Here is a 16,255-nt window from a genome sequence, read left to right as displayed (position 1 = left end):
CCCCGTGTGGGGTTCCGTGATCAGCTTAGTCTGCTTAAGACTCTCTCTCCCGGGGCGCCTGGGTGGCTCAGTCGTTAAGCGTCTGCCTTCGGCTCAGGTCATGATTCCCAGAGTCCTGGGATCGAGTCCTGCATTCGGGCTCCCTGCTCGGTGGGGAGGCTGCTTCTCCCTCTCCCACTCCCCCTGCTTGTGTTCCCTCTCTCGCTGTGTCTCTCTCTGTCAAATAAATAAAATCTTAAAAAAAAAAACTCTCTCTCCCTTTCCCTTCCCCCTCCCTGCTGTGCTCTCTCTCTCAAATAAATAATCTTTTAAAAATAAAATCTTAAAAATAAAATCCTTTTTTCTTAAAAATAAAATGAAATGCTTTTGTACCCAAGTAACACAATGTGTAAAATATTTGAAACATGTATATCAGGCAGCCTATAAATCAGTACTAAGGAAGTGACCCCCCCAAAAAAGGAAGTGAAAAACAATAAATAATGAGCACTCAATTCACATACATGATCTAAATGTCAAAAAAATATGAAAAATTGCTCAACCTCACTAATTGTCAAAATATCATACGATTTTCCACCTATCATTTAGTCAAAGCATACAATGAATAGTATCTGGATGTATCAGACAGATTTGTGTTTAGAAGTAACAAAACCCCCAGATGAAGCTTAAACAGATATGAGAGGTTTTTTCCCCTGATGATAAGTTTGGAGGTAAGCGGTCCAGACTGCTATTCTGGTTTCATATCGCCATAAGGAACCCAAGTTCTTTTTCTCTTTCTTCTTAGCTCTCCCTAACATGTGGTCTTTAACCTCTTGCTTTTTTCTGGTGGCTTCAAAATGGGTGGCTCAGATGGTTATGCACATATATACATGCATGACAGAAGCAAAGAAAAAAGAAAGATGTTTAAGAATTATAGGTTTTATTTTTAAGTAAGATGACTTTACAACCAAAATACCAAAAACTGATAATGTAATCACCAAGTCCCTTGACTGCTCTACCAACCTCAGCTTTCCCGACTTCCATCAGACTGCAGAGGTCATAGAACATAAAGCATAGAACATAAAGCATGGGACAGACTTGGGTGTGCATTCCTACTCCACAGTTACTATCTGTGTGACTTGGGTGTGTTTTAAAACCCCTCTACAGGGCGCCTGGGTGGCTCGGTTGTTAAGCGTCTGCGGTCGGCTCAGGTCATGATCCCAGGGTCCTGGGATCAAGCCCTGCATCGGGCTCCCTGCTTGGCGGGAAGCCTGCTTCTCCCTCTCCCACTCCCCCTGTTTGTGTTCCCTCTCTCCTTGTCTCTCTGTCAAATAAATAAAATAAAATCTTTTTAAAAATAAATAAAACCCCTCTACGTCTGTTTCTTCATCTATAAAATAGAGGAAAATAGTAGTACCTGTGTCATAGGATTACTGAAGGATTAAACAGGAAGATACAAGTAGAACATGTAGCATCTAGGAAAGACTCAAAAAAGCATTCGTTTTTGACAGTATAACTCCACTAAACTTTTCAGATGCACTATTTTCACAAACTTGTTTCCCTACCTCCAACTCTAAGAACATTCTGTCACATGAATTCCAAACACATTTGCTTCTACCTCAAGGACCTCCCTCCCCAAACACTATCCACAGTTCCCATTTCTCCAGGCATTTTTTACTGTTCTCAATCCATTTTCTCTAGGAACGTTGAAAATACCATCCTCATTTGCATTGTGAGCTTTCCAGGTTTGGCTGAAATTCAGCCTCCTTTAAACCTTTATAAACTAACATCCTCCATGACCGCAATATCTATTGAAATGATATAGGTGCTCCTTCTCTTCATCACCTTTTCATGGTTTGTCCTTCACTTGGTTTGGTACTATTTACAAGTCACTTGATATCAGGATGTCTTCCAGCCTCATTTCTAGCCACATGACCTATTTCTATTGATAGAAGTAGCTTTTCAGACCATAATATTTAACAGATGTGTTCTTTACAAAAAAAAAAAAAAAAATCCTTGCAACTTTTTTTCCTCTTCAGGCAGTTTCAAGGTTTTGCCTGGGAAGAAGGTTCAAAATTCAGTTCAAATGCCACCTTCCTAAAGCTTTCTGTAACTGTTGCCCAGAGGCATAAGGCATTTACTATGTTGTTCTCATACTGTCCTATTGGATAGGCACTTGTAAAATGTTTCTTCATAACCTGAAAAGGTAGGCCTTACTGAGCCCTTTTAATAGATGAGGAATCTGAGGTTGGGGGAGATTTAGTGATTGCCCAAGGACACAGCTATGAAGCTGGCAAAGCCAAGATCAGACGACCTGCCTTCTGACAGAGGATGTTGCCTCTCACCTGCGTTGAGCGGCAGTAGTATGTGCTTAGCATCTGCTCTACAAGGGACGTGGCAGTTAGCAGTTGCTCAATAAATATTTGTTGAGTGTACAAATCATTGGAACTCAGTAAACACCGCAGAAAATGCAGCAAAGAATACTGGAGCTGGAAGGGACACAGATTGTTATACAGAAAAATCATGAAAGAGGGGCGCCTGGGAGGGTTCAGTCGGCTAAGGGACTTCGGCTGGGGTCATGATCTCGGGGTCCTGGGATCCGGCCGGCTTCAGGCTCCCCTCTGGCGCGGGGTCTGTTTGTCCTTCTCCCTCTGCCCCTCCCCCCACTAGCGCTTGCTCTTTCTCAAATAAATAAAATCTTAAAAAAGAAAGAACGAAAGAAAGAAAGAACGAACGAAAGAAAGAAAAAGAAATGGAGGCTTCAAGATGTTAGGGTCCACAGCTAGTTAGTGGCAGAGATAAGCCTAGAAAGAATTCATACACCAAATAAACAGTATTATTGAAGGCTTGCTACGGAGGAGTGCTAGACTCTGGGGAGACAACGTTGCCAATTCCTCTCCAGAGCGCTGAAATAGCACTGCAGGAGACCAAGGTGGGTCTAAGTTCCCAGAGAAAAGGATGTGAAGGAAGGACCAGGAGATATTAGTCCCGACCCCAAGTTGGGAAGGAGGATAGAGAAGGGAGGAGGGGAAAAACGGAGCCACCCCCGGCGCCCTCCCCCGGGGCCGTTTATCCGCCGAGCCACACGGGGACGCTGCATCCTTCCTCGCGTCCCAGCCCCGGCGGCGCCGCCTGCTCGCTTGTTCCCGGCGGAAATGCTCAGGCGATGACGGAAACCCAGAGGGAGGGGAGAGAAAGAGCGAGAGAAGGGGCGAGAGAGCCGGGAGAGGCCGGCGCGCGGGAGGCGGCGGCGGTGGGTGGTTAGCGTCCGGCAGGTGCTGCGCCGAAGACCCGCGCCGCACCGCCGCCAACCTCTCCGCGCCCTTCACCGACTCCCAGGGCGCGCAGCCGGGCGGGCGAGGGTCTTCTGGAGGCCGCGCGCCGGGAGCCGCCCGCTGGCCTTGGGCGGGGCGAGGGGCCCGCAGCCGCGCTCCCCCGCTCCCTCCTCTCCCGCTGGGAGCTGGCGGCCGCGGCGGCGGCGGGAGAGGGGAGCGGCGCCCGGGGCGGGGGTGGGAAGGGGCGGGGAGGGGGGAGGGAGGCGGCGGGCAAGGGGATCGGGCCGCCATGGACGACAAGGCGTTCACCAAGGAGCTGGACCAGTGGGTCGAGCAGCTGAACGAGTGTAAACAGCTTAACGAGAACCAAGTGCGGACGCTGTGCGAAAAGGTAAGAGAAAAGAGGAGAAATGCGGGAGCGCTGGGCCCGCTGGGGGCGTCCGCGGCGGTCCCTCCGCTCCCCTCCCCTCCCCGGCCTGTTCGCGCTGTGCTCGGCGTAGCCGGTCCGGGGCCCCGCGGGGCTGTGTCTCCTTCCCGGGACGCCCACCTGGGCGGCGGGACGGGCCATTCCAGGACCGGGCTCCTCTGCCTCCCCTGGGGACCCACCCCGCGGCCCCGTCTGGAAGCTCACTTCACTGGCCTCAGGGGCCCGTGTAGACGGGAGGGGAAACGTGGCACCAGGAATCCACGCCCTAGATTTTATTGGGGTCACCGACGCTCTCCTGGGGATTACTGACCCTAACGTTTCACACGAGGACTGGCGATCTCGGCGCTTTAGAATGCCGGCAGATTAACATAATGCAATCTTTTATTTGAAAATGCACCGAAAGTTAACCTGGATGATGTTAGTGCTAATGAACTTGTTAATAGATGTAGGGTTTTTCTCAAGTGAATCGGGCCCTTCAAAAATCACTAACTTGGAATGTGTCAGGCGTTTGTTTTTAGAGAGGTGGGTGTAATGGCAGACTGGTTTTTAAATAGAGGTTGACTTTGTTTAAATAGACGGTGACTAGTCTTCGCACTGACTCTTGGAAGCTTATGTTGATTGTCAAAAACGAAACAGTGTGTCTTAAGTTTGACGACAGTGATTACTGTTTCTGTAGCCCATTTCAGAAAGTTATTTCTATTTCTGTTGTATGTAAAGTGTTTGGGGATTTTGGTGGTTGTTTTCCTATACCAGAGTAATAAAATATGCAGGTGGTTAACTGCTTACAGTCGTTCTTGATCGGGTGATCTTGGGCCACTTTCTGAATTCTGTATCCATTGTTTTCTTAACCGCTGGAATTATTTCACACTCTTTATCTTTAAAGTCTAGAATTTTTCTCATTCAATTTTTATAATCTGGACTAAATGTCACATTTTTATGTGGAAAGGTGCTATATGAAAGAGTAACAACCTTATTCTTAATGTTGGGTTTGTTTGTATTTTTAAGGCATAATCTTTAAGACCTTTTTGATAGTTTGTGTTCGGAACTCAGAATGCCTCAGAAATACATTGGAGAAGGAAATAATAGGGCACTCTTAAAATTATGCAATTTAGGGATGGAGGAATAATAGCTAATATTAAGTTAGAATAGTGTTTTTAACAAGTATGTTATCTAAGACCTTTATATATTAAATAACTCTTTATTAACACAGAATTTCTGTAAATAGAACTGCCAAGCTAATAGTATTTTTTTTATTTCTGGAACAAACATTACTTACAGCTTCAAGTCGACATTCAGTTTTCTTGTTTGATAACCTATAATTTCATGAGTCTTAAAATTTACATTTTAAATTGCTCTCTCAGGGTCTAGTGTCAGCATTAAATTTTGAAATACCTAGTTTTGAAATTAGTTGAGTCTGTTAACCCTGCTATGGACATTAGATACAGACTTGAAGTTATGGACAAAGTTCGTGTTGAATCAATTTTTCCCTTTGACTCTCTGATAATTTTAAGATATATTCCTGGAGAAGAATATTGTACTGCTACTCAATCACACTTAAGTCTTTTTGTTTGTTTGTTTTTTGTGTTTTTTTTTTAAGTTTTATTCATTTAACTAATCTCTGCCCCTAACGTGGGGCTCAAACTCACAAGCCTGAGATCAAGAGTGAGATGTTCCTCCAACTGAGCCAGGCAGGCGCCCCTCAATCACACTTAAATCTTGAGGAAGCTTTTTGTATTTGTCAAGAGAGATTGTTTGTACTTCAGCTCTTAAATAAATTGGACTACCAATCCCTAGGACCTTTTAGGTCTATATTTAAGCTTATATGTTCCTCACTTAAAAAAAAATTGTACTTATCCACTAAACCTGAACTTTTATTTTTTTAAAGTATTTGAGAGAGAGCGAGCACTCGCAGCGGGGAGGGGCAGAGGGAGAGGGACTCAGTGCAGAACCCAATGCAGGGCTCCACCCCACCACCCCAAGATCACGAGATCACGACCTGAGCCATAACCAAGAGCCAGATGCTTAACCAACTGACCACCCAGGCACTCCTAAACATGAATTTATAAGTGAAAATCCCCAATCATTTAGCTTTGGCCTCTACCCCTTGTTGCCAGTGGAATGCAGAAGTGTAGTATTCCTTTCTCTCTACCCTTTTGAGCAGAGCTTGGTTTTACAATCGTCCTCTAGCCACTGTGGCGTTCCTTGGTGGCATATATATTCTATCATCTAACCTTAGTCTTTGGTTCCATTTTATATCTCTATCTCTAACATTCTTTTTCCTGACAAGTGTAATGTTTACTTACTGTAAACTCTGGTATTCTGTGTATCTGGCTCCACCCAGTCTCTTTCACCTCTGATTCCTTTTTTGTAAGGTAAGTGTAACATTATTTGCCTATCTCCTAGGATGCTTGTGAATATTAAAATACTATCTGTGTAAAGTACATTAAGCAATAAACTATTCTAGGAAAAGCCACATAAAGATAGCTGTTTTATCTTGTTTTAAATCTGTCATCTCATTTTCTTTTGGGAAAAGATGCAAAGTAAATAGATGTGTTGACATGACTTCTCTGTGGAGAATGTACTTCAAAAGAGGTTTTATATATAGTGGTTGTAGAACCCTGAAAAATACAGTTGCAGTATTTCATGTGATCCCTGTTATATGAAGCACAAAGTACTAGGACTAGTAGCAATTTTGTGAAGTAACTTTAAACTCCTTGCCTTCTCTCCTTAATGCTTCTTCTCCCTTTCCAGGTCAAGAATGGTAGGCTTATAGAAAGAATATAAAAGAAAAATAAAATGTTAAACCTAGTTACACAAATCCTCTTTTTGTTTAATTCTTTGTGACCGGGTTGGTTTTTGGTTTTGTTTTTTTCTAATAACATGAATTTTGTGGAGTCTACTGAAAATATTACTCTATAGGAAGTTGCATTAGATGGTGGTGATTTTTCCCCTCAAAATTAAATTCCTGTTTGGGGCGCCTGGGTGGCTCAGTCGTTAAGCGTCTGCCTTCGGCTCACGTCATGATCCCAGGGTCCTGGGATTGAGCCCCACATCAGGCTCCCCTGCTCAGCAGGAAGCCTGCTTCTCCCTCTCCCACTCCCCCTGCTTGTGTTCCTTCTCTCTCTTTGTCTCTCTCTGTCAAGTAAATAAACAGAATCTTTTTTAAAAACAATTAAATTCCTGTTCTAAATCAGGTTGCTTAAAAACCGAAGGAGTCAGCTGAAATTGAGACCAAAGTAGTACTGATAAAAGCCCTATTTTGAGGTAGTGGCAAAAATAAGATCCATCCTAATGCCAAATAGGGAAGAACTACAAAAATATGGGTATGGATGTCCTGTCCTTCGAGGTTAATTTCTGTGCAGAAAAAAATTGTTTACATAAAATAGTAAGGCACATCTTCTGAGAGGACTAGCTCTTAAATTAGCAGTCCAGTTTTTGAAGCTAACTGCAAATTTGATTTATGTATATAGAGAAACTGTTTCTGTGATTCATTTCTGTAACAGCAGTGTGTACAGTAATTTTAAAAGATAGTGTGCCTCGAGAGCCAGTTTGGCACCGTTCAGGACATTGTGTGACTAGAACTATATTTAACTCTTGGTAGCTTTGAAGAAGAGAAACTTTTCAGGCTCTTTACCTAATAAACTTTATTTTATACTGAAGAACCTCAGTAATGATACTCTTAAGTAGGTAGGGAAATTTAGCCTGTTTGTGTGCTCGAAGATCTTAATTCTGATGATTATAAAGTGCCTACTTAGAAAAATTTTGAGGCTTTGTATTAATATAAATACATAAATATTATGTAAGACTAATGGATAGGTTTCTGGGTTGTGGCTTCAGCCTTAAAATAGAAATATCATTAGGATATTACTTACCTCATTACTGTGAAATAGCATGCTTAAATTCCTGAACGCCTGAAACCATCTTAATGAAAACTAGATTCTAGTAAAAATGATTTTTGTGCATAGAGAAAAATCTCTTGGATTACTTTTTTTTTTTTTTTTTTTGACAGGTTGTAGCTAAAAATTAGTGGTCTTAGCAGCCAGAAAACCTAACTGGTACTTCATCTTAATTTCCCTTGAGCTTTGGTGGTTCATTTGACAGAGTCTAAAATGCAGTGATGTAGAAAGTAGCTCCTTCCTTTCTTACTATAACACAGAATGACCTGATTACAGTGGAATATGAGGTTAAAACCCAATTCTGGTGACTGAACCAATTGTCATTTTCCACACTTATCTAAGCTAGACTCTCAGCAGACAGGTAAAGAAACTGAAGCAAACTAGACTAATATGAACTGCTAATGACTAGAGCAGACTTAAAAATCAGTTCATTTCTCGACTTTATATGTGATGTGTGAAACAATATCTGTATATAAACGAGTCTACATTATATATATTTTTTCTACATAGAGTAGTTTTTTTGTAGCATATGCCTTCTAATTTGAAGACCTGCAGAAATTTTTTCTTTGCCATCTTTTCTTCAGGATAAATACTGTGAGGGACTTAGTGAATGAAGTCCTTCTTTGGTAAAAGGAAACCAAATACCAGACTTTGAAGATAAAATTAATGCCAAAACAATCACTGTGTTTTAGACGATATAAACTATATTTATTTTCTGAAGTTAGTCTTTCTAAGAAGAATGGCATTAAAATCATAGATGTAATCTATTGTGTATGAGAGTTTGAGTTTACTTTGGATTAAATAGGAATTTTGAATTATTTTGAACTGATTTCCTTATAATTCTCCTTCATGTAAGTTAAATGTAAACCTAATGTTCTTTAAAGTAACTTGCATAAAGAAATATTTTCTTTCAGGGGCGCTTGGGTGGCTCAGTCGTTAAGCGTCTGCCTTCGGCTCAGGTTGTGATCCCAGGGTCCTGGGATCGAGCCCCTTGTCGGGCTCCCTGCTCCGCGGGAAGCCTGCTTCTCCCTCTCCCACTCCCCCTGCTTCTGTCCCTGCTCTCGCTGTGTCTCTCTCTCTGTCAAATAAATATCTTTAAAATATATATATTTTTTTCTTTCGCACTATTCCTTTACTAATGATTAAATCTTGTCTATACTTCCTATAACATTACTTTTCAAGTCTAAATTTCTTTAATAATCATATTAAGCTAGGGAATGAGGTCAACTTATTACAGATTTGGTTACTTTTCTAGGGAATGGGGAAGCTGAAGCTTAGAGTTGGTTTGCTGTCTCTTCTAGTCTGGGACAGTTTATTGCTTGCAGACTGCCCTTTGACTGAAATAACTTTCGCAAAAGAACTAAATGATAATGTTGCGGTGCAATCTGAGATAACTGACTTGCACTACATAGCACTATGATATAGTACAACGAAAGTGTGCAAATTCCATTGAAGATCTGCTAAATAATGTTTTATTTTTTTTTAAGATTTTATTTTATTTGACAGAGATAGCAAGAGCAGGAACACAAGCAGGGGGAGTGGGAGAGGGAGAAGCAGGCTTCCCAGTGAGCAGGGAGCCCGATGCGGGGCTCGATTCCAGGACCCTGGGATCATGACCTGAGCGGAAGGCAGACGCTTAACAACTGAGCCACCCAGGCACCCCTGTTTTATTTTATTTTTTTTTAGATTTTATTTAATTATTTGTCAGAGCACAAGCAGGGAGAGTGGCAGGCAGAGGGAGAAGCAGACTCCCCGCTGAGCAGGGAGCCTGATACAGGACTCGATCCCAGGACCCTGGAATCATGACCTGAACCGAAGGCAGATGCTTTAACTGACTGAGCCACCCAGGCGCCCCTAATCTTTTATACAAAGACAGTCATTTTATTTTGAGAATGGATTGGGAAGGTGAGATTGTGTCCTCACCAATTCGGGGTTTTTTTTGTTTTGTTTGTTTGTTTGTTTTAAGATTTTATTTCTTTATTCTTAGCAGGAGCCGGGGAGGGAGGTGCACAGGGAGAGACAATCTCAAGCAGACTCCTCGCTGGTTACAGAGCCCCCCATGGGACTCAATCTCACCACCCTAAGATCATGACCCTGAGATCATGACCTGAGCAGAAACTGAGAGTCAGATACTCAACCACCTGAGCCACCCAGGCGCCCCTTGCCCATGTAGTCTTCTGTGAAACTTTGTTTGAAGTGACTTTTTAGCATGCAGTTTTTTTATGTGCCAAGGTAGTGTGTAGGCTCTCCTTTAATTTTGCTCTTTCCATTTCATAGAGAGGAAAGTAGTTACAAAGTTTCTTCTATCTTTGAAAGATTTCCTATGGAGGGATAAGGAGAATTGGCTCAGAATTGGCTTGGTGCAGTCTTGTCTTTGCTTTAGAAGCAGGAGAGGCACTTGTTCTGTGGAAATGAGAAAGAAAAGAGTGGCGAATGAATGCTGTCATTGTGGGTTTTTACACCATATATTCAACAAATTTTAGTTGTACTCCTATGTGCCAGATGCTGTTCAAAGTGCCAGAAATTCAGCTGTGAACAGAAGAGGGGACAGATGATAAACAGATTTAGTAGAATGCCAGACAGTGATTCTTGGTAGGAGGAAAAAGCAGAGGATAGGGAAGTGATGGGCTTGAGTTTAGGAAGCTCTTTTAATAGAGTGGTCAGAGAAAGCCTTGCATGTTATTCATAAGGTGATTTACTTTTGTGATCTGAAAGGGTATTGCAGGAATTAGAGGGCACAGTTCCCAAGACTGCTCTCATGTGTGACTGCATGTTCAGTGGGTTCCAAAACTGCTCTTCCAGGTTCAATAATTCACAGGAAGGCCTCGCAGAACTCACTGAAAGCTGTTATATTCGTGATTACAGGGGAAGAATACAGATTAAAATCAGCCAAGGGGAGAGATGTAGGGCAGAGTTCAGAAGGGCCTGATATCTTCAATCTCTAGTTCCTTCAGAGGCAGAACAGACACTGGGTCACCAAAAGCCCTCATCATAAATCAACTTCTTAGACTATCCAGTGGTCAGAGCCCCCAGGCAAAGACACTCACGTGAATCAGGACATTCTGGGGCCTGGCAGTCACCTTCCAGTAGGCAAGAGCAGATGCCAGACCTCTCTGTGAGTAAGGTTCTTTACATAGATTTTTACTCCATAACAAATTTTAGGTGACAAGAACTTTAATAAATAAGTGAAAAATAATGCCAAAATACATGGGTAGATTTATCAGAATCATAGTGTGTAGGATATGAGGTTATTTTCCTTCTGAGTTGTATATTCTTTGTTGTAATTTCATAACATTTTCTTGATTCTGTAAACTCTTTGAAAATGCAGAAAGTTAGCCATTTAATGTTTAAAATATTCTTTCCCTTTTTAAAAATTTCTACTGGACATTTTAGCATTTTTGTATAGTCAAAATGGTCCAGCTTTTCCTTAAGCTTTGGAAAGGAAATAAAAAGTTCAGGTTCCTTAATTCCATCCCAGAGACTGATTATGGCTTGGCAGGTCCAAAAATCTGCATTTTTAAAGACGTCACAAGTCTTGTTATCTAGAAGTTCCATATTGCATTTTGAGAAATGCTGGTTTGAGAAATATGCTAAGATTCTGATTTACCTTTTTTCTTAAGTTTGGATCAGCTTCCAACATTTTCTCCTTTGTGCTTTCAGTGTTGCAAGATGTCTCTGTGAGCTTCTTTGCTGAGATTTTTGCCAGCATCACTTCCTCTGGGATATCTGCATTCTTTTCACCACAACCACTTTCCTCATATATGTCAATAAGTTTTCTTATTTATGTCACTAAGTCTGTTTCCTGGATACATATCAAGAGTCTCTCCAAGGGCAGCAGTATCCACATCCCGCAGTCAGCCATTTCTTCTATATATTTCTTTTTCTTTTTTTTTTTTTTTTTGGATTTTATTTATTTATTTATTTATTTGACAGAGAGAGACAGCGAGAGAGGGAACACAAGCTGGGGGAGTGGGAGAGGGAGAAGCAGGCTCCCCGCTGAGCAGGGAGCCCGATGCGGGGCTCCGTCCCAGGACCCTGGGGATCATGACCTGACGTGAAGGCAGACACTTAACCAGCTGAGCCACCCAGGTGCCCCTATATATTTATTTGAGTTTCATTTCCAGTTTTACCACTTTTCATTTCTTTGCTGCAGTTTCATCATTGTTGACCAAATCCTCCTTTTGAGTATCCATTTTTGTAAAATGTCACATGAGTTTATTGCTAAAAGGTAAGGAGGCAACGCAGCTATACATTTTGTTGTCTGGGTATAAACCTAGTAACAAATATGCTATGACCCATCCCTAAAAGACTTTGAAAGAAGTAATGTGATTGGTTATTGATTATGATGCTGCACCTTTTGTTTATGTAGTGACTTGTATACTTGTAATTTTTAATTACAGTAAATTACTGTGGTAACTTAAATTTGAACCACGTTGTTGGGGGCCCAGTTTAACTAAACCTTGGTGACGAAATTCGTGCATATAGGAACTAATACAAAGTGAGAGCTGCCTATATTAAAGAGAAATGATTGGGAGGATTCAAGTCCACTGAATAATTTTGTTCTAACTCCATTGGGCTACAACAATATTTCACACATTTCCCTCACCCTGGGAAAGAAACTCTGCCATTAGCAGTCACTCCCCATTCTCCCCTCCCCCATCCTTGGCAACCACTAATCTGCTTTCTTAGACATTTTATATAAATGAAATCATGCAATATGTAGTCCTTTATGTCTGGCTTCTTTCACTTGGCATAAAATTTTCAAGAATCTTCCATGTTGTAGTATATATCAGTACTTCATTCCTTTTTATGGCTGAATAAAATTCCATTATATGGTTATAGCTCTGTGATTGTTTTTATAATTAAGTTATTGCCATCTGGAATTTTTTTTTGAAGTTTAAAATTATTTTTTCAGATTTAAAAAGTAATACGTACTTTTAAAATTTTTAAACATCTTACAACTGTAGGGGAAAGAACACCCACCTTCCCTATCCACTGCCCTCCTACCTCAGAGACAAACATGGTTTTCCACACCTTGTTCTTTTTTTTTTTTTAAAGATTTTATTTATTTGACAGAAAGAGACACAGCGAGAGAGGGAACACAAGCAGGGGTAGTGGGAGAGAGAGAAGCAGGCTTCCTGCTGAGCAGGGAGCCCCATGCAGGGCATGATCCCAGAACCGAAGGCAGATGCTTAACGACTGAGCCATCAAGGCGCCCCCCCCCCCCACACCTTGTTCTTGATGTGCAAAAGACATGTGTTGGGGAGAGGGGTGTTTTTGGTATATTGTTTTTGTTAAAATGGGATCATTGGTATAACATCCTAAAACTTTTCCCTGAGCAGTATATCTTGACTTATGTACATGCACATACCTCATTCTTTTTTTTATTTCAACAGATTATGTGATTTATTGTTATGTATGTTTCCAGGCTTGAAATTGCTTGGCATACAGACACTTGACTGTTGTTTGTTTGTTTGTTTTTTTAAAGATTTTATTTATTTATTTGACAGAGAGAGACACAGCAAGAGAGGGAACACAAGCAGGGGGAGTGGGAGAGGGAGAAGCAGACTTCCTGCCGAGCAAGGAGCCTGATGCAGGGCTTGATCCCAGGACCCTGGGATCATGACCTGAGCCGAAGGCAGACGCTTAAGGACTGAGCCAGCCAGGCACCCCCAGACACTTGACTGTTGCTAAACTGAAAGGAAAGGTTCACTTCCTTACATTGGAAAAAAAAAAAAAGCTCTCATTTATCATTTATGGAAGAACCTTGTAACTATATGGCTAAAGTCAAAAACAAGAAATAGCAAGTGTTGCCAAGGATGTGGAGAAAAAAGGAATCTTTGTGCACTGCTGGTGGGAATGTAAATTGATGCAACCACTGTGGAAAACTGTGGAGTTTCCTCAGAAAATTAAGAATAGAATCATCATACAATCCAGTAATTCCACTACTGAGTATTTACCCAAAGAAAACAGAAACACTAATTAAACAAGATCTGTGCACCCTTATATTTATTACAGCATTATTAAAATGGAAGCAAATACCGTGTGATTTCACTTATAGGTGGAATTTCAGAAACAAAACATGAACAAAGAAGAAATGAGACAAAAAAACAGACTCTTCAATACAGAGAACAAATTGGTAGTTACCAGAGCGCTGGGGTGAGAACATGGGTGAAATAGATCAAAGGAGAGTACAAGTACCTTGAACACTGAGATGTATAGAACTGCTGAATCATCCTATTTGTACATGCAAAACTAATATAGTACTGTGTGTTAACTGTACTTGAATTTAAAAAAATAGATCAAATGTCATTTATGGAAGAACCTTGTAACTATAGGAGGAAAGGCACCCTACTTATATTAACTTAGCTCTGTAGGATTTTTAACTTCATTTAATCTCACCTGTTTCAAAGATCAGTCTGTTCTGTGGCTTTCTTCAGGTGAATTTACCTATAATTTTTTTTAAGATTTTATTTATTTATTTGAGAGAGAATGAGAGAGAGCACGAGAGGGAAGAAGGGTAGAGGGAGAAGCAGACCCCCCGCCGAGCAGGGAGCCCGATGCGGGACTCGATCCCGGGACTCCAGGATCATGACCTGAGCCGAAGGCAGTCGCTCAACCAACTGAGCCACCCAGGCGCCCTACCTATAATATTTTAGAGCAGATTATTTATGTGTAAATAGAAGGGAAAGAAAATTTGCATCCTGACTCTGCCAAAACCAAATTCAGTAGCTTCTCATTAATATGGCTCTGGTGATAGGCAGCAGCACAAAAATAGAATGTCACCTGTTGGACAGAGGAAATTTAGTTTACATTCTGCATTCCTAAAACATGGGTAGAGGGGGAAATAGTTCGTTCATCCTATTTTATGTGAGTGTCATTCCCAAATTTTTCTTTTCTCAGTTCTCATCCTAAGACAGATTTGGTTCATAGCAGCAAGAAAGAATATGTCTTAAATGGGTGAGAAAGGAAACAGGTTTGAATGGATAGGTATACAGCATTGCGTGCAACAGTAACAGCTTCTGCCACATGGCATTTACCATCCCCACAGTCGTTCACTTTACAGGTTTAAACTTGGTCTTATATCCTAGAGATAATTAAAGTTTGGGTGTTAAGTAGCATTAAAAATCACTCATGACCGTTCCATATAGAATCACAAGGTGTACAGAAAAGACATAGCAGTCCTGAGACAACTGTCTATAGCAGGCCTCATTTCAAGGTCACCCTTGGACAGTGTCTGGGAACTTGAATTTGGGGAGGGTTCCCACCATCCCCTCTTAAGAATGACTCACTGTGGGCGCCTGGGTGGCTCAGATGGTTAAGCGTCTGCCTTCGGCTCAGGTCATGATCCCGGGGTCCTGGGATCGAGCCCCGCATCGGGCTCCCTGCTGGGCGGGGAGCCTGCTTCTCCCTCTGCCTCTGCCTCTCTCTCTCTCTCTCTGACTCTCATGAATAAATAAATAAAACATTTAAAAAAAGAATGACTCACTGTGCCTAAACTGTTATGCAAACAGTATGATTTATGCTGAGCACATGCTTTCCTCACTTTGGTAAATGCTAGGCAGAGGGTACTTAGGTTACCAGCTCCCAATTACAAGTCCTGGGCACTAAGTCTCTAATGAGTTTCCATGGTAGACAGCATTTCATACTTCTTGTCACAACTCATTGCTACAGGCATTCAGTGCACTGTGAGGCTCCCTGGGGAGAGGATTCTTGGAAGCTTGCACCTGATTTACTCAGGACTTTGCTTTCTTGTGCCTTTTCCCTTTTCTGATTTTACTTTGTATCCTTATGTTGAAATAAATCATAACCATGAGTATGACTCTATATTGAGTTCTGTTGGTCTTATTTGCAAATCACCACCAAACCTGGGGAGGTTTTGGGGGGCCCATGACACACAAAGGTTTTTACATTAAGAATTTTAAATATTAGGGTGTCTGGGTGGCTCAGTTGGTTAAGCAACCGCCTTTGGCTCAGGTCATGATCCTGGACTCCGGAGATCGAGTCCCACATTGGGCTTCCAGCTCAGCAGGGAGTCTGCTTCTCCCTCTGACCCTCCCCCGTCTCATGCTCTCTCTCTCTCATTCTCTCTCTCAAATGAAATCTTTAAAAAGAATAAAAAGAATTTTAAATATTAGGTGAAGTGTATACTTCTGCCAGTCCAACACATCATTTCCCTGAAGGCAGTCCAAAGTGATCTTACAATAATATGATCACTTGGTGAGCCAGGAATCTGAAGAAAGGGTGTAAGTTAAAAACTAAATGTTTAAAAGCATCAGGGGATTTATACAGTGGAGATAAAAATTTGGGGGGTGGGGTGGATATCACAGTGGTCTGAGAAGTACTTTCTTCACTACTATGTAGTTAGAAGCTCAGGGCATATTACTGTGAAACATACACACATTCTATATCCTGTCTTAACCCATCCATATAGTTTTGTAAAATCTGTGCTGGTTTAAGATAACCATATATCCTTAAAAGAACATTGAATTGGAGAATATTTGTATTTTGGTGCTTTTCATTTTTATATTTAAGGCAGTAAATGATAGGGGTTGCATATCAAGCAGATTTCCTTTTCAAAATTGGAACCATCATTTGAGTGTTGATTTTAAAAAAAATAATAATAGTAATAAATAGAAGACATCAGCTCCAATTGAACCTTATACTGATTTGTGCTATTC

The 16,255-nt window shown here is 41.4% G+C and overlaps 1 protein-coding gene across 1 annotated transcript in view; it reads left to right on the top strand.

Moving 5' to 3' along the window:
* The first annotated feature begins 3,517 nt into the window (after positions 1–3,517).
* The window catches only part of PPP2CB (protein phosphatase 2 catalytic subunit beta), a 35,166-nt gene continuing 22,428 nt past the window's right edge, over positions 3,518–16,255 (top strand). Inside the window, exon 1 of the mRNA XM_028087590.2 lies at positions 3,518–3,642. Within this exon, the coding sequence (XP_027943391.1) occupies positions 3,541–3,642 (102 nt within the window). The 5' untranslated portion in view covers positions 3,518–3,540. The remainder of the gene's footprint in view (positions 3,643–16,255) is intronic.

The sequence above is a fragment of the Eumetopias jubatus genome, unplaced genomic scaffold (assembly GCF_037043125.1).
Source record: "Eumetopias jubatus isolate StellerSeaLion01/CBP00866 unplaced genomic scaffold, mEumJub1_p1.0 scaffold_2, whole genome shotgun sequence".
NCBI lineage: Eukaryota > Metazoa > Chordata > Mammalia > Carnivora > Otariidae > Eumetopias > Eumetopias jubatus.
The sequence above is the reverse complement of the archived record's forward strand: the minus strand, read 5'-3'. Positions and strand labels throughout refer to the sequence as shown.